At 43.1% G+C, this 23,190-nt stretch overlaps 1 protein-coding gene across 2 annotated transcripts in view; it reads left to right on the forward strand.

Annotated features, from left to right (window-relative positions):
• The window catches only part of DHX57 (DExH-box helicase 57), an 80,862-nt gene that overhangs the window by 24,001 nt on the left and 33,671 nt on the right, over positions 1-23,190 (forward strand). For both annotated transcript variants that reach the window (XM_003262760.4, XM_030800082.1), the window contains exons 10-13: positions 3,333-3,466; positions 4,699-4,753; positions 10,703-10,908; positions 16,039-16,155. In XM_003262760.4, coding sequence (XP_003262808.1) covers positions 3,333-3,466; positions 4,699-4,753; positions 10,703-10,908; positions 16,039-16,155 — 512 coding nt within the window. The remainder of the gene's footprint in view (positions 1-3,332; positions 3,467-4,698; positions 4,754-10,702; positions 10,909-16,038; positions 16,156-23,190) is intronic.

The following is a 23,190-nucleotide window of genomic DNA, read 5'->3' on the forward strand; positions in this document are numbered from 1 at the left end:
CTTTGGATTCCATAACATTTGTACTTCCACAAACTTAAAGAAATGAGAACATAGCACTGGATTTGGTTCCTGGCTAAAATAGGACAAAGGTTTTTATAAAACCTAAGGATCTGTAGAATATAAACAGTTAACAATTCAAAAGATGTTCACATCTGAATAAAGATTAATTACACAGTGGAGAAGGGTGCTTCAAACATTTACAAATACCAGTTTACAAGAAAGGGTATACAAATTACAAGGAAAAGTAGGGGAATCTTTGCTAACTCTGACTGAAAAAAGCAAAAACTAATAAAATCTAGGAACAAAAATCAGTAAAAATATTGACAAGATTAAAGGTTGAATATAAAAAGGTGACAGTTGTGTTAGTTTGAAATTTTAATAAATTTTCTAATCACAGAGATGACATGATCATTCTAAAGCATTTAGTAAATACCAAAAAATGTAAAAGAAGAATCTCTGTCCCCTATAAAATTGCTAGTTACATGTTATAATTTTGGTCTCTTTTCTTCTGGGAGTATATTGGGAGTTAGAAGAGGGATATGGTAGAAAGAGAGATGTATTTCCACAAACACTATTGAGATTATATAGTTTTGTTGTGCTGCTTTTGATTTAACAGAATGATAGCATGAGTTAATGAATTATCTTTTTTTTTTTTTTTGAAACAAAGTCTCCGTCATCCAGGCTGGAGTGCAGTGGTGCAATCTCAGCTCACTGCAGCCTCCACCTCCCAGTTTCAAGCGATCCTCTTGCCTCAGCCTCCCAAGTAGCCAGAACTACAAGTGCACACCACCAGGCCTGGCTAATTTTTGTTATTTTTTTAATAGAGTCAGAGTTTCACCATGTTGGCCAGGCTTGTCTTGAACTCCTGAGCTCAGGTGATACGCTCACCTTGGCCTCCCAAAGTGCTGGGATTACAGGTGTGAGCCACCACACCCAGCTGAATTATCTGTAAAACTAAGAATTTCATAAGGAAATTCTGAAGTCTGGATATACCATAAATTACTTAACCATTTGCCTGTTGTTGTTAGATTATTTCCCTTTTCCCTGAAAAAGAAACAAAAATAGTCATAAATGTAATTAAATTAGCTCATTGAAAAGAGCTAAGTAGTATAAGAATATGTTTTCATTAAAAGCTCAAACAGGCCAGGCACAGTGGCTCACACCTACAGGCCTTCCATTCTGGGATTACTGATTATATGTTCAGTAATCCCAGCATTTTGGGAAGCCAAGACAAGAGGATCACTTGAGCCCAGGAGTTTGAGACCAGCCTGGGCAATATAGGGAGACACCATCTCTACTATAAAAACAAAAACAAAAAAATTAGCCCCAGCTACTCAGGAGGCTGAGGCAGGAGGATCACTTGAACCCAGAAGTTCAAGGCCGCAGTGAGCCATGATAACGCCACTGCACTCCAGCCTGGGTGGCAGAGCAAAACCTTGTCTCAAAAAAAAAAGAAAAAAGAAAAACGTGGTAGATAAAGTGAAAGTCCCTCTTACTACTCCCAAACCACTCTCAGTTCCTTTCTTAGAAGTAAACTGGTAGTACGTCTTTCTATGCATGGATATAGATGTTTACTTTGTTAGAAATAGTTACTTTTGTTTTCTGACATTTTTTTCTTACACGGATGATATATTCATTTAGTAAGTCAATGAATATTCATTGAGTACTTACTATGTCCCCGACATTGTCGTAGATCCTGGAGTAGTGAATAAAATTCTTGTCCTTGTAGAACTTGTATTCTAGTGGGAGAGCTCATCGATAAGCAAGATAAATAAGTAAAATACAGAATATGGTAAGTGCTAAGAAGAAAAAATAAAGCAGAAAAAAGACAATAGAAATTCAAGGGAGGAGGGCATTTGAAATTTTAAATAAGGTAGCCAAGGAAGTCCTCACTGAAAAACTATCTTTGGAGTAAGAACTTGAAGGAAGTGAGAGAGCTACCTGTGTGAAGGGCTAGGAGAAGCCCAGTAATCCAGGCAGATTAATAACATGTACAAAAGACCTGAGGTGCATGCCTCAAAGACAGCAAGCAGAACAGTGAGCCGGTGCTGAGTGAATGAACGGAGAGCACTAGAAAAAGATGGGGAGCATGGGGTGTAGACCATGCCATATACAGCCTCGTTAGTAAGGATTCTAATGAGAAGTCGTTGGATTTTAAGCAGAAGAGTGGCACAATCAGATTTTTCTTTTTTGTTTTAAGAGATGGGGTCTTGCTATGTCGGCCGGGTTGGTCTTGAACTCCTGGCCTCAAGCATTCCTCCCACCTCAGCCTCCCAAACTGCTAGGATTACAAGTGTGAGCCACCGCACCCTGTCAGCACAATCAGACTGACATTCGAAGAGCATTATTGGTTGGCTGTATTGAGAACAGATTGCAAGGGGGCAAGGGCCAAGAGACCAATTAGGGTGGTGTTATTCTGCCGTGTATATTATTCCAGGCAACTTGGGATTTTTCCTACTAAAAATATGTCTTAGAGATGTTTTCATGTTATTATCTAGAGCTCTACCTTATTCCCTGTATCTGCTTCATGTTATTTCATAGACTGGATGATATTGTTATAATTAACCATTTCTCAGTTGATGGACATTTGGGTAGTTTCTATTGTCTTATTATTACAAACAATGCTATAACGAAAATCTTTGTATGTGCCTCTTTGTGGTACACGTAGATACCAAGAAGTAGAATTATCAAATTTGTACCCTATACCAGCTAAGAGTAAAAAAAAAAATTATAAAATTTGATGATAAATCCTGTTGAGATTTTGATTGGTACTGCCTGGATTTGGTTTATTTGGGAAAGAATTTATATCTTTATACGGGTTGAGCATCCCTATTCCAAAAATCTGAAATGGTCCAAAATCTGAAACTTCTTGAGTGCTCACATGACACTACAAGTGACAGATTCCACACCTGACACCTTTGCTCTCCAATGGTTCAATGTATACCAACTTTATTTCATAGACAAAATTATTCAAAATATTATATACAGTTACCTTTAGGCTATGTATAGAAGGTATATATGAAACATAAATTGATTTCTTGTTTAGAGTTAGGCCCCATCCCCAAGATATCTCATTATGTGTATGCGACTATTCCAAAATCTGAGAAAATTTGAAATCTGAAACACTTCCAGTTCCAAGCATTTCACATAATGGATATTCAACCTATAATAGTAAGGCTTCACATCCAAAAACAGGACACATTGTTCTATGAATGGTATGGTTTTTTTTTCACAGAGATCTTACACATTTCTTGCTCAAAATATAGTAAAAGTTACTAATTTTCATGTGTTGAATTTGTTTGATCCTCAGGTGTTTCTTTTATTTTCTCTAGTGACTTCTTGCTGCTAGTTCTGAAGGACATTGTATCGCAGAGGCCAGGTCTTCAAGTTATTTTAATGAGTGCGACTCTAAACGCTGAGCTTTTTTCAGAATATTTTAATTCCTGCCCAGTTATTACTATACCAGGTGAATAAAATGCATCATTAAATATGTATCATTCTAATAAGCAAGTATAATTATTTTAAAGTTTGAGACATAAGTAGATATACTTCTTTCTAGAGAAGTGATTCATTTATAACAAAATCATAAATCATATAATGCAGCTGATAAGGAGGTAACATATCTTGCTGGGAGATTTTTATTTTTGTTTTTTTTGAGATGGAGTCTTGCTCTGTCACCCAGGCTGGAGTCTCGCTCTGTCACCCAGGCTGGAGTGTAGTGGCGGAATCTCGGCTCACTGCAACCTCCGCCTCCCGGGTTCATGCCATTCTCCTGCCTCAGCCTCCCGAGTAGCTGGGACTACAGGCGCCCACCACCACGCTCGGCTAATTTTTTGTATTTTTAGTAGAGACGGGGTTTCACTGTGTTAACCAGGATGGTCTCCATCTCCTGACCTCGTGATCTGCCTGCCGTGGCCTCCCAAAGTGCTGGGATTACAGGCGGGAACCACCGCACCTGGCCATTGCTGGGAGATTTTAATTTTTTTTAGGGGACTTTTAAAAAAACTCATAGTTACTTATTTCTAGCATTCCATTGTGTTTAACATCAAAGTTGATAGTGGCAGTCTGTCATAAAGAGGGAACTTGTGTCTGTGACAGTATATTTGTTCATTTCTGGATTCTGCTAAATTTCTAGATGTTGGTCCACTCTGGCAGAAAGTGAGGTTGGATAGTCTGTGTTTTCTTTTGACACTTCCACAGTCTCATTGTGGAATTAATTTATCACCCTGAGCTTTGATTTATCCTTCTTCAATTGAATACTAAAAAGACACTTTGGAAACACTGACTGATAAAAAATAGTGCAGTTTGTTTTAGTTTTAGAGAATGCTGGCAATAAATCTAAGGAAGAAACTTTGTGTTTGATCTAGAATACAACTGTTGAATGTTTAAAGGTCCTCTATGGTGGAAGTGGCGGGGGCGGTGGGGGGAGGGTATGAAAGGTGTAACAGGTAAAAGAAAAAAAGTCTTAGCAAAGGATCATTTCTCAACCTATACACTGCTTCTGTTTACTGACTGAGATCTACCCTTTCCAATTTCTGTTACCAAGAACTTTTCTTCTTGATACTTTTAAGACCACAGAACAAATAGGATGTTAGCATGACAAGCTTTGTTTTAAGAGAATTTTATATATATAAACTATTTCAAGATGGTTGAATGGGTGTTCTCAGGCTTTTCTATTTTATCTCCTTGTTTTTCTAGGTCGTACATTTCCTGTTGATCAATTTTTTTTGGAAGATGCAATTGCTGTGACAAGGTAAGGAAGACACTAATTAAGATTCAGTGAAAGGACCTGGCATGGTGGCTCATGCCCGTAATTCTAGCACTTTGGAAGGCAAAGGTGGGAGGACCCTTTGGGGCCAGTTCGAGACCAGCCTGGGCAACATATTGAGACCCCCATCTCTTGAGAAAAAAAAGACAAAAGATTCAGTGAAACTTTGAAAACAGAATAATATTTGACCCTCAGTGTGCCAGAATACTAATATATGTGTTAGTCTTTTTTTTCTAATTTTTCTACACTTGATCTCAAAAAGCCCAAGAAGTGATTTTCTTCTATTTTTTCTGTTTGAACATTTTGTTCACCCCTCTCTTTCAGCAAACAGACTGCCAATATTTAAATCCCTCTACTTACTTTTTCTTTCTTTCTTTCTTTCTTTTTTTTTTTTGAGAGAGAGTCTTACTCTGTTACCCAGGCTGGTGTGCAGTGGTGTAATCATAGCTCACTGCAGCCTTGAACACCTGGCTCAAGCAGTCCTCCTACTTCAGCCTCCTGAGTAGCTGAACTACAGACACACACCACCATGCCTAATTTTTTTTTAATGGTTTTGTAGAGACAGGGGTCTCATTATGTTGCCCAGGCTGGTCTCAAACTCCTGACCTCAAGCAGTCCTCCTGCCTTGCCTCCCGAAGTGCTGGGATTACAGTCATGAGCCACCATGCCTGGCCCCCTCTACTTATTATAACTTTGGCAAGTAGCTTAATCTCTCTGTACTTTAGTTTTAATGAATTAATACTTGCTGATTCTGCTGAGAGCATAAAAAAATTAATGAATTAATACTTGCAAACTGCTTAGAACTGTGCTTGGCACATAGTGCATGCTCTCAAATGTTAGCAGTTATTGTCCGGGCGTGGTAGCTCACACCTGTAATCCCAGCCCTTTGGGAGGCTGAAGCAAGCGGATCACCTGAGGGCGGGAGTTCAAGACCAGCCTGGCCAACATGGTGAAACCCCGTCTCTACTAAGAATACAAAAGTTAGCTGGGCATGGTGGTGCATGCCTGTAATGCCAGCTAATCTGGAGGCTGAGGCAGGAGAATCGCTTGAACGATTCTTGCATAGAGTTTGCAGTATAGCCTGAGTGTTAAGATATCTGTATAAACAATTGTAAGTACCAGGTAGAAAACGTTAATGTCCATTGCATATAAACAGATCTCTCTTCTTTGAAAGCCCTACTTTCTCTTCTTAGTCTTTGATCTTGAGGATTCCCCAAGATTTTCCTTGCACTGTTTCTTCTCACTATTAACTCTCCCTTGGCTACCTTAGACTCATGTGTTTTCAGCTGTCATCCCTGTGCCGAGAACTCCCAGATCAGTATCTTCATTCCTGACCTCTGAGCTCTAGAATGAAACACCTCTAATATCTGGCAGCTTAAATACAAGTCAGAATTTTTCTCCTTCTCTGTTCCTTCCTTCTCTAATAAGCCCCCCTCCTAATTCCATATTCATTTAATGGTACTATATTCTCAAGCTAAAAACCCAAAACCAGTGGCTCTCAAATTTTAATGTGCAATAAGAATACTTAGGGAGCTTATTAGAATTATTATTTTCTGGGCCCTATCCCACTACCATTGATATGAGTTTCTGAGGTAATCATCTTTCAACTAGTTTGCCTGTCTTTACTTTTTCAAACTCACTGCTTCCAGAATATATATATATATATATTTTTTTCTTTTTCTTTTTTTTTTTTTAAGACAACCTCACTCTGTCACCCAGGCTGAGTGCAGTGGTGCTATCATAGCCCACTGCAGCCTTGGTCTCCCAGGCCCAAGTGATCTTATTACCTCAGAATACCAAGTAGCTGGGACTATAGGTGTGTGCCACCATGCCTGGCTAATTTATTTTTAGTAGAGACAAGGTCTCACTATGTTGCCCAGGCTCAGAATTATCTTTGAACATAGAATTGTTCACATTCCTCCTATTCTTAGACACTTTCATTAGTTCCCTGTCACTCACACTTTGTGGACACTCAAGGCCCATATCATCTGACCCCAGCCAATATTTAAGTTCCCTTCCTTCTTTAGTTTCCTACCTACAAAACCTTAGCACTGTCAGACTACTTGTTATTTCTCAAAGATGCCATACTATTACTATCTGTATTTCTTTTTCCCGTTTCCTTCTCTAGTCATTCTTTAACACCCAACTTGAATGCTACCTCCATGAAATTTCCTATTTTCTGCTATTAAAAATTAATCACTTCTTTATTAGAAGTCACAGAGTACTTTTTTTGTGCCTCTAATGACATTTATTTCTGTCTGTCTTACAGTATAGTGCATTGCTTTGTTCTGTTCTCACTAGTTTGTAAGCTCCTTGAAAGTATATTTATTTTTCTTTTTTTTTTTTTTATTAATTTTTTTTTGCACACAAAAACAATAAACATTTTCTAAAAATACATACAAACAAAAAGATGCGTATCAAACATATTAGGAAGGTTACACATGGGAAGTCGGGGAATAGAAATGGGGGGTGGGAGTTAAAATAAGGTAGAGAGGGACTTTATGTGGATCAGTGATAATAACTCAATCCTCTATTTGACAAAGAAGAGGGAGAAGGAAGAGGAAGAAAAAGAAAGTGGGATAAAGGATCAGAAAGGGAGGAAAATAGAAAAAATTAGAGTATGACTCCAGGGTAGACCTGTTTTGTTGTCACTGAGTTGGTTGGTTGGTTTGTCTGTTGTATTTTTCATGTTTCGCCAAGTTGGCCAGACTGGTCTCGAACTCCTAGCCCGAAGTGATCAACCCGCCTCGCCCCCCAGAGTGCCGGGACCACAGGCGTGAGCCACCACGTCCAGCCCCCACATTGCTTCTGGCCTCCATTGTAGACCTCCCAGACGGAGCGGCCGGGCAGAGGCGCTCCTCACTTCTTCCCAGACACGGGGCGGCCGGGCAGAGGCGCTCCTCACTTCCCAGACGGGGCGGCCAGGCAGAGACGCTCCTCACTTCTTCCCAGACGATAGGGGGCCGGGCAGAGGCGCCCCTCACTTCCCAGACAATGGGTGGCCGGGCAGAGGTGCTCCTCACTTCCCAGACGATGGGTGGCCGGGCAGAGGTGCTCCTCACTTCCCAGACGGGGTGGCCGGGCAGAGGCGCTCCTCACTTCCCAGACGGTGGGTGGCCGGGCAGAGGCGCTCCTCACTTCCCAGACGGGGCGGCCGGGCAGAGGCGCTCCTCACTTCTTCCCGGATGGGGCGGCCGGGCAGAGGCGCTCCTCACTTCTTCCCGGACGGGGCGGCCGGGCAGAGGCGCTCCTCACTTCCCAGACGGGGCGGCCGGGCAGAGGCGCTCCTCACTTCTTCCCGGACGGGGCGGCCGGGCAGAGGCGCTCCTCACTTCTTCCCGGACGGGGCGGCCGGGCAGAGGCGCTCCTCACTTCTTCCCGGACGGGGCAGCCGGGCAGAGGCGCTCCTCACCTCCCAGACGATAGGTGGCCGGGCAGAGGCGCTCCTCATTTCACAGATGAGGTGGCCGGGCAGAGGCGCTCCTCACTTCCCAGACGGGGTGGCCGGGCAGAGGCGCTCCTCACTTCCCAGATGGTGGGTGGTCGGGCAGAGGCGCTCCTCACTTCCCAGACGGTGGGTGGCCGGGCAGAGGCGCTCCTCACTTCCCAGACGGGGCGGCCGGGCAGAGGCGTTCCTCACTTCCCAGACGATGGGTGGCCGGGCAGAGGCGCTCCTCACTTCCCAGACGGGGCGGCCGGGCAGAGGCGCTCCTCACTTCCCAGACGGGGTGGCCGGGCAGAGGCGCTCCTCACTTCCCAGACGGTGGGTGGCCGGGCAGAGGCGCTCCTCACTTCCCAGACGGTGGGTGGCCGGGCAGAGGCGCTCCTCACTTCCCAGACGGTGGGAGGCCGGGCAGAGGCGCTCCTCACTTCCCAGACGGTGGGCGGCCGGGCAGAGGCGCTCCTCACTTCCCAGACGCGGCGGCCGGGCAGAGGCGCTCCTCACCTCCCAGACGATGGGTGGCCGGGCAGAGGTTCTCCTCACCTCCCAGACGGGGCAGCCGGGCAGAGGCGCTCCTCACTTCTTCCCGGACGGGGCGGCCGGGCGGAGGCGCTCCTCACTTCTTCCCGGACGGGGCGGCCGGGCGGAGGCGCTCCTCACTTCTTCCCGGACGGGGCGGCCGGGCGGAGGCGCTCCTCCCTTCCCAGACGGGGCGGCCGGGCAGAGGTGCTCCTCACTTACCAGACGGGGCGGCCGGGCAGAGGTACCCCTCACCTCTTCCCAGACGGGGCGGCCGGGCAGAGGCGCTCCCCACGTCCCAGACGGGGCAGTGGCCGGGCAGGGGCTCGGGAGGCTGAGGTGGGCAGAGCACTCGGCGTCAGGAGCTGGCGAGCAGCGTGGCCAACATGGCGACCGCACGCCTGCAGCCAAACGAGAAAAACCAGGCAGCGGTGGCGTGCGGCGGCAGTCCCAGGCAGTCCGCGGCGCGGGCAGCAGCGAGCTGAGTAGATTGCAGCCTGGGCCACAGAGGGAAAGGAAGAAAGAAAGAAAAGAAGAAAGGAAGGAAGGGAGGGAGGGAGGAGGAAGGAGGAAGGAAGGAAGGAAGGAAGGAAGGAAGGAAGGAAGGAAGGAAGGAAGGAAGGAAGGAAGGAAGGAGAAAGTATATTTATTTTTCTATACCATACCACCACCATCGCCATAGTCCCTTGACTAAAATAGGCATTCAGTAAATATTCAATAAGCAAACAAACAGTGAATGTGAAAAGAGTATATGGCATTTAATGGAGAGAAGGGGTTGGAGGAAGTCAGGATTATAGAATCGTAGGTTTTTAAATCTTTTTTTAAAAAAAAGCTACAATACGGCTGGGCGCGGTGGCTCACGCTTGTAATCCCAGCACTTTGGGAGGCCGAGGCAGGCGGATCACAAGGTCAGGAGATCAAGACCACGGTGAAACCCCGTCTCTACTAAAAATACAAAAAAAATTAGCCGGGCGTGGTGGCGAGCGCCTGTAGTCCCAGCTACTCGGAGAGGCTGAGGCAGGAGAATGGCATGAACCCGGGAGGTGGAGCTTGCAGTGAGCCGAGATTGCGCCACTGCACTCCAGCCTGGGTGACAGAGCGAGACTCCGTCTCAAAAAAAAAAAAAAAAAAAAAAAAAAAGCTACAATACACTTTATGCAAATGAAATCTTATAGGAAATCATAGAGAAATGAAACATAAAACAAGAATGATTGGGCTGAAAGAATAGCCCCCAGTTACTTACTTTGCTCCCATTCCCTTACCTTTCCTTGGGGATTTGAGCAACATTTAAGGCTCCAGGGGAAAAAAATGAAGCCACTTACCTATGCCGATATCCCAAAAGATGAGAAAGTAAAGCCCTTTGAAATTGACTTGTTAGAAGTCTCATGGCAGGTTGGTTTAGTGGCAGACAGAACTCAAATCCAGAGCTTTTGTTTCCAAATCTATTCGTTTTTCTGCTTTGCCATGATGTCTAATAGTATTGTCACTAACAAATATTAAACTATCCAGTTGTAAGAGTTTTGAAATGTTTTAAGGATAGTCTTAGGTTGATGTTCAGCCAACAGCTAGAAACTTGGGTCCAAATTTGATTGCAACAAAGGAAATCAGCTGTCTGGGAATTATCATAGAAACAAGAGGATCAATAAGATTGCCAAAGAAGAATCAAAAATGAAGGGGGGTGTTACTAAGGCTATACCTCAAATGTGTTTTCTGAATGTCCTTGCCATTATTTCTGGATAGAGCTTCTCTCCAAATTCTTAGCTGGTCTCCAAGACAGACCTAAAATCATTGCAGTGTGTTCCCAACCAGAAATAGGGTACAACCAGAATCCTGGACTGGTGGAAGGATGGCACATGAATTGGGCAGAAACAGTGACATTTTGCTGAATGAGCACGTGAAACAGGTGAATTCTTTCCCTTCTCACCAACAGAACCACATACACACAACCACATTTCTTTGTCTTTCTTTCTCAGGTATGTATTACAGGATGGGAGCCCATATATGCGGTCCATGAAACAGATTTCAAAGGAGAAGCTTAAAGCAAGGCGGAACAGAACTGCATTTGAAGAAGTGGAAGAAGACCTGAGGCTTTCCCTTCACCTCCAGGATCAGGATTCTGTCAAAGATGCAGTGCCAGATCAACAGTTAGATTTTAAGCAGCTCCTGGCCCGCTATAAAGGTAACATGCCTCCTAGGGGAATATTATAATTATGCCAAAGATTTCTAGTATTCTTTCTTACCGTGATTCAGAAGAAGAAAAATATGATTCTTGTTTCGTAGTTACATTGCCTTTAATTCATCAGAGCAACCTTAAACCTAGAAAAATAGTTCAGATACATATTTAGAGTACAATTGTTACTATATTTGCCAATGGGTTTTTTTCTAATTATAAAAGAAATATGTGCTCATTAGAGAAAAATTGTGAGGTAGTAAAATATAAGTTATATTCTTGTACATTTTGTAGCTTTTTGTTTTGATGTGATTTCAAATTTATGGAAAAGTTTGCAAGACTAAACGATGAACTCTCATATATCCTTTACCCCAATTCACCAGCACCAGTTGTTAATGTTTGCTTCATTTTTTGCTTCATCATTTGCTCTGGGTTCATGTATTTTTTTTTTTTTCTGAATCTCCTGAGAGTAAGTTGCAGATATGATGCGCCTTTACCCTTAATACTTTAGTGTGTCTTTCCTAAGAACAAGGACATTCTCTTACATAACCACAGTGCAGTGATCAAAATGAGGACATTTAACACTGATACAATTATATAATTCATAGTCCACACTCAGACTTGAACAATTACCTCAATAATGTTTATTTTTGCTGTATTTTCCTGATTCAGGATCCTATCAGGGATCATATATTACATTCAGTCATGTATTCTTAGTCTCCTTTGATCTAGAACAGCTCCTCATCCTTTGTCCTTCGTGACATTTTTGAAGATTATTTTGTAGAATGTCCATCCATTTGGGTTTGGTATTTCCCCATGATTAAATTTAGGTTATACATTTTTGGCTGGAGCATCACAAAAATGATCTTGATTTCTCAATGCATCATATTAAAAGGCACATGGGCCCCGTGGTGTTGATTTGTCCCATTATTGGCAATGTTAACTTGTTCACTTGGTAAAGGTGATGTTTGCTAGGTTTCTCCACTGGTAATTACTATTTCTTTTGTAGTTAATAAGTCACTTGTGAAGCAGTATTTGACATGATTTTAAAATCCTTTAATATCCCACTAGTTTTAGCATTATTCGTGGGCTTTTAAAATAACATCTTTTGAGGCCTAACCTGTGCTGAGCTTTTTATGTATGTTGTTAGGTACTTCCTCCTCCCATGCCAGACTCTAGCTGGCCACTCTTTGTTCCTATGTGGTCTTCTATCCATATAAGCTAAACTGAGCCCATAGACACCCCAGGATTACTACTTTTGCTTTCTTCCTTGAAGCCTAGACTAGAAGCAGGTCTCAGCTGCCCTTCTTTCTCCTTTTTCCCTAGACTGTCACCCTGTTCCTCTTAGTTCTTCCCAAAAAAGAGTGTTTGTCGTTCATGAGTAAGAGCTTCCAACCCGTTACTGCTTCTGTAGGATAAGAGGCAAATGAATTTTCCTTTTTCTGCATCTACCAAAGACAGTTCCCAATCCTGGATGTGGAATGGTAATCACCAAGGAATTAACATATTAGCCATTATTTTGTTGTTTAGGAAGATAAGCATAGCTCCCTAACATTTTATTTCATCTTCCCAGTATTGAGAGATATAAAGCTGAGAGAATGGACTTGTGCTTTATAGATCTGGGTTCAACTCCCAAGGCTCTCATAAAACCAACTAATGATCTTGAGCAAGTTCTTTATCAGCTCTGTGCCTCAGTTTCCTTATCTGTAAAGTGGAGTCATTTAGAGGAGTATAATACAAACCCACAAGGATAGTGCCCAGCTAGTAAGTACAGATCCATGATTCTAATTAAAATATGTCTAACTCAAAAATTTGTGTTCTTTTTATACATCATACCAACTGATAATTCCCATTCCCTTATTCCATTAAATTATGGAACAAGAAAATTCCTTTGAGGTTGGGCACGGTGGCTCATGCCTATAACCCAACACTTTGGGAGGCTGAGGCAGGAGGATCACATGAGCCCAGGAGTTCAAGACCAGCCTGGGCAATATATTGAGACCTTATCTCTACTACAAATGTTTTTTAAAATTAGCTGGTCATGGTGGTTGGCACCTGTAGTCCCAGCTACTCAGGAGGCTGAAGCGGGAGGATTGCTTGAGCAAAGGGATTCAAGGTTGCAGTGAGCGATGATCGCACTACTGCACTCCAGCCCCAACAGAGCAAGACCTTGCCTTAAAAAAAAAGAAAATCCCTTTGGCTTCTATTTCAAAATTCTGGAGTTTTCTTTTAAAATTATCACTGAATCTAATCCATGACTTTCTAATTTTAAGCACAAAGGTTACTAAAGTTCAGAAAGTACCTTTGGGACCCCCTTTTTAAGGAAGGAGAATGGAGGAGTTGAGGTCAGGAAACATGACTCTGCCACCAGCTTCTGTATGGTACTGGGCTGATTGCTTAGCTTTTCTGAGCTTCTGGTTCTCTGCTTTTTGTTTGTTTGTTTGTTGGTTGGTTGGTTTAAAAAAAAAAAGTCCTTACAAAAATTAGCCAGGCGTGGTGGCACACGCCTGTAGTCCCAACTATTTAGGAGGTTGAGGAATGAGAATCGCTTGAACCCAGGAGGCGGAGGCTACAGTGAGCCCAGACTGCACCACTGCACTCCAGACTGGGCAACAGAGCAAGACTCCATCTCAAAAAAAAAAAAAAGAATGCCTTGAACTAGTTGATCTCAATGTTCTCTTTCACCTTTCAGAAAATTAAATAATGTTTCTTGGCTCAATTTTTAAGGCATTTTCTAGTTTTTCTTTGAAAAAATTAATAATCAGTCATTTAAAATATATTATTGATTTGGCTGGGCACAGTGGCTAATGCCTATAATCCCAGCACTTTGAAAGGCTGAGGCCGGAGGATTGCTTGAGCCCAGGAGTTCAAGACCAGCCTGGGCAACGTGGTGCTGCCTCGTCTCTTAAAAGAATTTTAAAATTAGCTGGTGTGGTGGTGTGCACCTATAGTCCCTGCTCCTCAGGAGGCTGAGGTGAGAGATCATTTGAACCCCAAGGGCCAAGGCTGCAGTAAGCATGATCACGCCACTGCACTCCAGCCTGAGCAAAAGAGTGAGACCCTGTCTCAATAATAATAATTTAAAAAAACAAAACTATGTTCAGTTTTCTTTTTTCGATTAGCTGATCCTTTCTTCTTTTTGAAAAGTCTGGCTTTTTGGAATCTTGGCAAAGAAAAGTGATTCTGTTCCACCTTCCTCACCCAACCACACCCTTGTTTGTGCAGCCTATTTCTTCCTTTTTTTTCATTTTTGACCAACATGGCATTCATTCCACTAGAACAACATTGTTTCAAAACTCCTTTTTTTTTTTTTTTTTTTTTTTTTTGTTTTGTTTTGTTTTTTTTTTTTTGTTTTTTTTTTGAGATGGAGTCTCGCTGTGTCGCCCGGCAGGAGTGCAGTAGCGCGATCTTGGCTCACCACAACCTCCGCCTCCTGGGTTCAAGCGAATCTCCTGCCTCAGCCTCCCAAGTAGCTGGGATTACAGGCGCCCACCACCATGCCTGGCTAATTTTTTTTTTTTTTTGTATTTTTAGTAGAGATGAGGATTCTCCATATTGGTCAGGCTGGTCTCAACCTCCTGACCTCAGGTGATCCGCCCATCTCGGCCTCCCAAAGTGCTGGGATTACAGGCATGAGCCACCACGCCCAGCCGAAACTGCTTTTGTCCCTCTTCAAACTTCTCAGCATCATATAGGAAGTTTCCCTTCCTTGGTACCAACTGTAGTTATTTTGTTCCAGTTAGACTGTAGTTAGGATGATAGGTCATTAGGAGGGCCTGAGAAGAAAGGGCAGCAGTCTTTGAAGAGTTAGTCACCCCAACAATATACTATTGCTTTTAAAAGAACTGAGGTGGCCGGGCGTGGTGGCTCACACCTGTAATCTCAGCAGTTTGGGAGGCCGAGGCAGGTGGATCACGAGATTAGGAGTTCGAGACCAGCCTGACCAACATGGTGAAACCCCATCTCTACTAAAAATACAAAAATTAGCTGGCCGTGGTACTACATGCCTGTAATCCCAGCTACTCAGGAGGCTGAGGCAGGAGAATTGCTTGAATCCAGGAGGCGGAGGTTGCAGTGAGCCGAGATTACACCACTGCACTCCAGCCTGGGCGACAGAGCAAGACTCTGTCTCAAAAATAAAATAAAATAAAAAAATAAAAGAGCTGAGGCCTGTAGTACATCCTACAGAACTACATCATTTACCAGATCACAGATAGATGAGGAGATTCTGAGTGGGGAGATTGTGAGGGTCTATGAGTAGACTCCACGGGTGTTAATGAAGATATTACAATCACATTTATTTTTCAGGGAAGATCCATCACTTATCATTTTCTCAAAGGAACCTAAAGGTTCAGCGAGTTACAGTTATAAAAATGCTGGTGAAGGCTGTGGGTCTCTGTCCGTTGATTGCCATAGGTTAGTGTTACCTGGACTTCCAGCATATCTCATTCATGATTCAATTGAATCTAGAAGAAGTTCCTAAAATGTATTTGACTTTGAATTTTGTTTCCAGAACTTAAGCTTTCAATAAATATTTGAAAGGTAAAAGAGGGGAAGGAATGAGGAGAGTAAAAACTGGCCCATCTGGGTCTTTCCAACAGAGTCAGGAGCCTGCTTTTTGGGTCATTGTTCAAGCAAAAGTTACTTCTGATGAGGCTGGATTTTCTGGGAAACTAAAAGAAAAAAGTGGGCTGGGTGTGGTGGCTGTAATCGCAGCACTTTGGGAGGCTGAGGCAGGAGGATTGCCTTAGCCCAGGAGTTTGAGACCAGCCTGGGCAACACAGCAAGACCCCATGTCTACAAAAAATAAAATTAAATTAACCAGGCATGGCGGTGCATACCTGCAGTCCCAGCTACTCAGGAGGCTGAGATCGGAGGATCACTTGAGGCTGGGAGGTTGAGGCTGCAGTGAGCTGTGATCACACCACTGCATTCCAGCCTGGGTGACAGAGCAAGACCCTGTCTCTAAAAAAATAAAGAAAAGAAAAAAGTTCATTTCAGTACATTAAATGTTAATATCTGTGCTATTAAACCAACACTCACCTAATTCACAGGCATATTGTATATGGTATAAATATACAATAAAATACATCAACAAGGTATAAATATCCTTCTCATTTTTACCTTTCTTTCTTTCAGGGGTTAGCAAGTCAGTCATCAAAACAATGTCCATCATGGATTTTGAAAAGGTGAATCTTGAATTAATAGAGGCCTTATTAGAGTGGATTGTGGATGGAAAGCACTCCTACCCTCCAGGTAACTGCTTCTTTATTCAGGCTTGAATGATCCACAAATGAAACACAGTCCTTGGTTACTGGGAGTCTACTCATGAGTGTTTGAATTACATGCAAACTCTTTGCACACAGGCTACAAGGCAGTGGGGTTAAGAGCACAGGCTTTGCAGTCTGATAAACTTCCCAGCTCTGCTATTCAGGAATCTTGTAACCTTGAATAAAGTCCTTATCTTTTTTTTTTTTTTTTTTTTTGAGACGGAGTTTCGCTCTTGTTGCCCAGGCTGAGTGCAATGGTGCGACCTTGGCTTACTGCAGTCTCCGCCTCCCGGGTTCAAGTGATTCTTCTGCCTCAGCCTCCTGAGTAGCTGGGATTACAAGCTTGCACCACCACACCTGGCTAATTTTGTATTTTTTAGTAGAGACAGGTTTTCTCCATGTTGGCCAGGCTGGTCTTGAACTCCTGATCTCAGGTGATCTGCCTGCCTTGGCCTCCCAAAGTGCTGGGATTACAGGCGTGAGCCACCATGCCCAGACTAGTCCTTATCTTCTCTATGCTTCAATTTCCTTGTTGTAAAATGAAGACAGTAATAAATGCTGTTACGTAAAACTATTTTGGGGATTAAAAGAAACCATATATAAGGCACTTAGCACAGTATAGTTAAGGCTCAGTAGATACTACCCCTAATACTGATGATGTTATAATTATAATAATACAGGCCAGGTGCAGTGGCTCACACTTGTAATCCCAGCACTTTGAGAGGCCAAGGAAGGTGAATCATTTGAGTCCAGGAGTTCGAGATCAACCTGGGAAATGTAGTGAAACCCCATCTCTACAAAAAAGTGCAAAAATTAGTCAGGCATGGTGGCACATGCCTGTAGTCCCAGCAAGGGGTTGGAGTGGGAGGATTGCCTGAGCCTGAGAGGTGGAGGCTGCCATGAGCCATGATCGCACCACTGCACTCCAGCTAAGGCAACAGAGCAAGACCCTGTCTCAAATAAACAGAAAAAAACCACACACCACATTTTGTATGTTATATGTATTACATACTGTCTTCTCTTTTGTTTCTTTCTTTCTTTTTTTTTTTTTTTTTGAGACAGGTTCTCACTCTCTTGCCCAGGCTGGAGTGCAGTGGCATGATGTCAGCTCACTGTAACCTCTTCCTCCCGGGTTCAAGCAGTCCTCTAGCCTCAGCTTCCCAAGTAGCTGGGACTACAGGTGTGCACCTCCACGCCTGGCTAATTTTTGTATTTTTAGTAGAGACAGGGTTTTGCCATGTTGGCCAGTCTGGTCTTGAACTCCTGACCTCACGTGATCTGCCCACCTTGGCTTCCCAAAGTGTTGGGATTACAGGCGTGAGCCACTGCACCTGGCATACATACTGTATTCTTACGATAAAGTAAACTAAAGAAAAGAAAATGTTATTTAAAAAGTCATAAGGAAGAGAAAATATATTTACTATTCATTAAGTGGAAGCAGTTTATCATAAAGGTCTTCATCTTTGTTGCCTTCACATTCAGTAGGCTGAGGAGGAGGAAGAGGAAGAGGAAGAGGAGGGGTTCCCCTTGCTGTCTCAGGTGGCAGAGGTGGAAGAAGTGGAAAGGGAGGCAAAAGAGGCAGGCATGCTCATTGCAACATTAAGGAAACATTGTAATTTCTGTCTGACTTTGCTCTTTCATTTCTCTAAAAATGTTTCTACATAGTACCAATCCTTACCCTGTTTGCTTTGGTTTCAGTGCTCTATCATAGAATGGTCCATTTCATAATAGAAGTTAAAAGCAGTCTTGAGTCTTTCTCCCAGTTTGTCTAATGTCAATGTGTTTGCTGGCCCTGCTGCTTCTTATACGCCTTCTTCCTCATTGTCTGGCACTGGTTCGGAAGCACTCATCTCCATCAAGTCATCTTCTGTTAATTCCCCTGGTGTGGTGTTTGCTAGCTCTTGAATTTCTCCAAGATCCATATCTTGAAATCCTTCACCACTGCCACCATCTCCCCAACTTTATTCCATATCCATAGTCTCTTTTATGATTTTCTCAATTGTCTTATAAATCCTATGAGGTCATGCACATCCGGACACAGCTTTGTCTAGTATCAGTTTATTGTTTTAGGCTTGATGGCTTTCACTCTGTTTCTGTAACAACCATGGCATCTTCAGTGGAATAATCCTTCCAGACTTTCATGATGTTCTCTCTATCAGAATTCTCTTTTGTAGCATTGACAGTCCTTTCCATAGAGTACCCTGTATAATGAGCCTTAAAGGTCCTCATGAACTCCTAATATAGAGGCTAAATTAGAGACATGTTTAGGGACAAGTAGACCACTTCAGTGTCTTCGGTGTTGAACTCATGGGGTTCTGGGTGGCCAGTGGCACTGTCCAATATGAAAAGAACTTTGGCAAGGTGCTTCCTGATTCCAGGGACAAAGCATTGATGGAACCAGTCCAGAAAAGGGGTTCCCACTGGCCAGCCTTTCTTGTACAACCAGAACACTGGCAGCTGGTGTTTCTTCTTTCCCTTCAAGGCCAGGGGTTAACTTTATAGACAGGGCAATGCTGATCATGAACCCAACTACATTTGCATAAAAGAGTAGAGTTAGTCTATCCCTTCCTGCCTTAAATCCTGGTACTCACTTCTTTTCCTTACTAATAAATGTCTTTTGTGGCATTTTTTTTCTAGAAGAGGGCACTTTCATCAGTTATTTGAAACCTTTTCAGGCAGATATCGTTTCTCCTCAGTGCTTTTCTTAATGGCATCTGGGAGCTCATCATCTGCTGCCTCTTGGTCAGCAGAAGCTGCTGCTTCTGTTATCTTGATATTTTAAAAGCCAAACCTTTCTAAAATTGTCAAACTATCCTTTGCTGGCATTAAATTTCCCAGCTTTAGATCCTTCCCTTCCATTTGCTTTAAGTTGTCATATAATACTTTGCTTTTTCTTGAATCATATAGGTATGCCTTATAGCAATCTTGCACCCTCATAAAAACTGCATTTTCAATGAGATCAAAAGGTATTCCTCGGCATAAGATTTTCACACCTGCTGCCATAGCTGCAGTGACGGCTTCACAAATTTCTTTTTCTTCTTTCACAATGGCCCTTACTCTGGATTCATTTATCTGGAAATGGCAGGCAACCACAGTTACAGACCTCCATCTGTGGAACATATTGAGCAATTCCCCTTTTGCTTGTAATGTCATGACTTTTCTCTGCTTCTTGGGAGTACTTACAGCATCACTAGTGGCACTTCGTATATGCCCCATGATGTCATTCAAGATTTACTGTATTCCACTAAACACAATGAAAAATGCACAAGAACCACAGAGATCACTTTTTACTGTAATATACAATATTCTGACAAAACAAATGACTTACTTGGAGATGATTAGTGTCACAATACATTTTTAAGTGGATTCTCACATCACTTGAGCTCACTGCAGTAGCAACAGGAGGTGGCTACAAAATCATTTTTTAAATAAAGTTACTACAGTAGTATACTGTACTATTATAGTTCACTGCATGCAGTTGTGATTTAATACTGCTTTTTTTTTTTTGAGACGGACTTTCGCTCTTGTTGACCAGGCTGGAGTGCAATGGCACGACCTCAGCTCACTGCAACCTCCGCCTCCCAGGTTCAAGCAATTCTCCTGCCTCAGCTTCCCAAGTAGCTGGGATTACAGGCATGCGCAACCACACCTGGCTAATTTTGTATTTTTTTAGTAGAGACGGGGTTTCACCGTGTTGGTCAGGCTGGTCTCGAGCTCCCAACCTCAGGTGATCCACCCACCTCAGCCTCCCAAAGTGCTGGGATTACAGGCATGAGCCACCATGCCCGGCCTGATTTAATACTTCATTTTTACATTTGTTCACATTTCTCTAGATGCAAATGGCACCAGGTATGGTCCATAAGTGTGTGTGTGTGAGTTTTGATTATTTTAACTTTTTATAATAGGTTTGTGTGTATTTTATGATATACTATTTTATGATATAAATAATAAAATAGGCTAGTATCTACATATGTCTTATGCATTCATGATATATCTCTTTCTTAATTTTTTTCATATTTCTAGGCTATGCAGTTTGTGTGCTAGTTTTTTTCAAATTGTCACAAATCTCCAAAAATTTTCCAATATATTCATTGAAAGAAAATTGCCAATGAGTAGACCCATGCAGTGCAAACCTATGTTGTTCAAGGATCAACCGAACACTTAAGTTAAACACTATTACTACTGCTGTACTAAACACAGAGCAATCGCTACTTTACTCACTGTCTTCCCATCCCGGTAGCCTTCTTAACCTCACTTGCAGTCTCTTATCCCTAGAATGAATACTCCAAATCTTCTCTTAACTAAATCCTTTATTTTCTTCAGGTTTCTCCTCAATTTACCTCTACAGACCACCCTATCTGTTGTCTTGCCCCACTCCCCTTACTCTATCATCTAAAAATAGGCCGGGTGCTGTGGCTCACGCCTGTAATCCCAGCACTTTGGGAGGCCAAGGCAGGCAGATCACCTGAGGTCAGGAGTTCGAGACCAGCCTGGCAAACATGGAGAAACCCCGTCTCTACTAAAAATACAAAAATTAGCTGGGCATGGTGGCGGATGCCTGTAATCCCAGCTACTCAGGAGGCTGAGGCAGGAGAATCACTTGAACCCGGGAGGCAGAGGTTGCAGTGAGCCAAGATCGCGCCACCACACTCCAGCCTGGGCTACAAGAGCAAGACTCCACCTCAAAAAAAAAAAAAAAAAAAATTCATTTTCATTGTAGCACTTAACACTGTCTGAAATTGGAGTTTTGCATACTTCAGTAGGATGTAAGCTCCTTAAGAGTAGAGATTTCAGCCAGGCACAGTGGCTGAACCACCAAGCAACAAGAGCAAAACTCCATCTCAAAAAAAAAGAAAAAAAGAATAGACATTTCTTGTTTACCACTGTATTTCTCAGACCCTAGAACAGTGCCTACAACATTTAGGTACAGAGTAAATATTTGTTGTGTGAATAAATGAATGTAATCATTAAATGGAATAATAGATCAAAAAATTACTACGTGTTGGCTGGGCATGGTAGCTCATGCCTGTAATGCCAGCACTTTGGGAGGCCGAGCTGGGTGGATCACCTAAAGTCAGGAGTTCGAGACCAGCCTAGCCAACATGGCAAAACCCCATCTCTACTAAAAATTAGCCAGACATGGTGATGGGCGCCTGTGATCCCAGCTACTTGGGAGGCTGAGGCAGGAGAGTCGCTTGAACCCAGGATATGGAGGTTGCAGTGAGCCAAGATTGCGCCACTTTACTCCAGCCTGGGTAACAGAGCAAGACTCTGTCTCTAAAAAAAAAATATATATATATATATTAATTTATGTGGTCATAAAGAACTTAAGAGTGCCAGGCGCGGTGGCTCACGTTTGTAATCCCAGCACTTTGGGAGGCCGAGGCAGGCGGATCACGAGGTCAGGAGATCGAGACCACGGTGAAACCCCGTCTCTATAAAAATACAAAAAATTAGCCGGGCGTGGTGGTGGGCGCCTGTAGTCCCAGCTACTCGGAGAGGCTGAGGCAGGAGAATGGCATGAACCCGGGAGGCGGAGCTTGCAGTGAGCCAAGATCGCGCCACTGCACTCCAGCCTGGGCGACAGAGCGAGACTCTGCCTCAAAAAAAAAAAAAAAAGAACTTAAGAGAAATGGGAACGGCTGCTCTCTTCTGCTTACACTTTAATCATTATGTGGTTTTCTTTTCTTTCTTTTTTTTTTTTTTCTTGTGACAGAGTCTCAGTCGCCCAGGCAACGGAGGTGCAGTGGCGCAATCTAGGCACTGCAACCTCCGCCTCCTGGGTTCAAGCAATTGTCCTGCCTCAGCCTCCCAAGTAGCTGGGACTACAGGCATGTGCCACCGCACCCAGCTAATTTTTGTATTTTTAGTAGAGACGGGGTTTCACAGTGTTGGCCAAGCTGGTATCGAATTCCTGACTCAGATGATCCACCTGTGTTGGCCTCCCAAAGTGCTGGGACTACAGGCGTGAGCCTCTGCACCCAGCCCATTGTGTGGTTGTCTAAAGAGACTTGTGAGCCATATAAAATTATTTAAATGCCTTATTTTTACTCGGCAAGTAGTGAGTGTTGGCTAATACAGTATCACTTCAGTGGACTGAATATCTTGTTTCTTTTTTTTTTGAGACAGTCTTGCTCTGTCGCCCAGGCTGGAGTGCAGTGGTGGGATCTCGGCTCACTGCAACCTCTGCCTCCTAGGTTGAAGCAATTCTCCTATCTCAGCCTCCTGAGTAACTGGGACTACAGGTGTGCACCACCATGCCCCCCAGCTAATTTTTGTAATTTTTTTTTTTTTTTGAGACGAAGTCTCACTCTGGAGTGTAGTGGCGTGATCTCAGCTCACTGCAACCTCTGCTGCCCGGGTTCAAGTGATTCTCCTGCCTCAGCCTCCTGAGTAGCTGGGATTACAGATGCACGCCACCAGGCTCGGCTAATTTTTTTGTTTTTTTTAGTGGAGACGGGGTTTCACTATGTTGGCCAGGCTGGTCTGGAACTCCTGACCTCAGGTGATCCACCCGCCTTGGCCTCCCAAAATGCTGGGATTACAGGCGTGAGCCACTGTGCCCAGCCTATGTTGTTTCATTCCAAAGGAGAAGACTGTTATTGAAAAAAATCAAGCATAGCAAAAAAAATCAGAAATGAAGAAGAAATGTTAGAAAATTACCTAAATTTTGTAATCCCAGCTACTTGGGAGGCTGAGGCAGGAGAATCGCTTGAACCCAGGAGGCGGAGGTTGCAGCGAGCCAAAATCCCGCCACTGCACTCCAGCCTGGCAGCCTGGGGGACAAGAGCGAGACTTCATCTCAAAAAAAAAAAGAAAGTAAATTACCTAAATTTAAAGCAGAGTAGATATAGTGACTAGGAAGTCAGTGACATATGTGACATATTTGTGAACATTAAAGCTATCCCAGACAGATGAGGCACATAAAAATATAGACAAAAATTTTTTCAATCCATATATAATAGTATGTTTCATCATTCTTTAATTTTGTGGCTTTTTTTCCTTTGTATTTTTCTTTTTA

This window comes from Nomascus leucogenys, chromosome 19 (genome assembly GCF_006542625.1).
Source record: "Nomascus leucogenys isolate Asia chromosome 19, Asia_NLE_v1, whole genome shotgun sequence".
NCBI lineage: Eukaryota > Metazoa > Chordata > Mammalia > Primates > Hylobatidae > Nomascus > Nomascus leucogenys.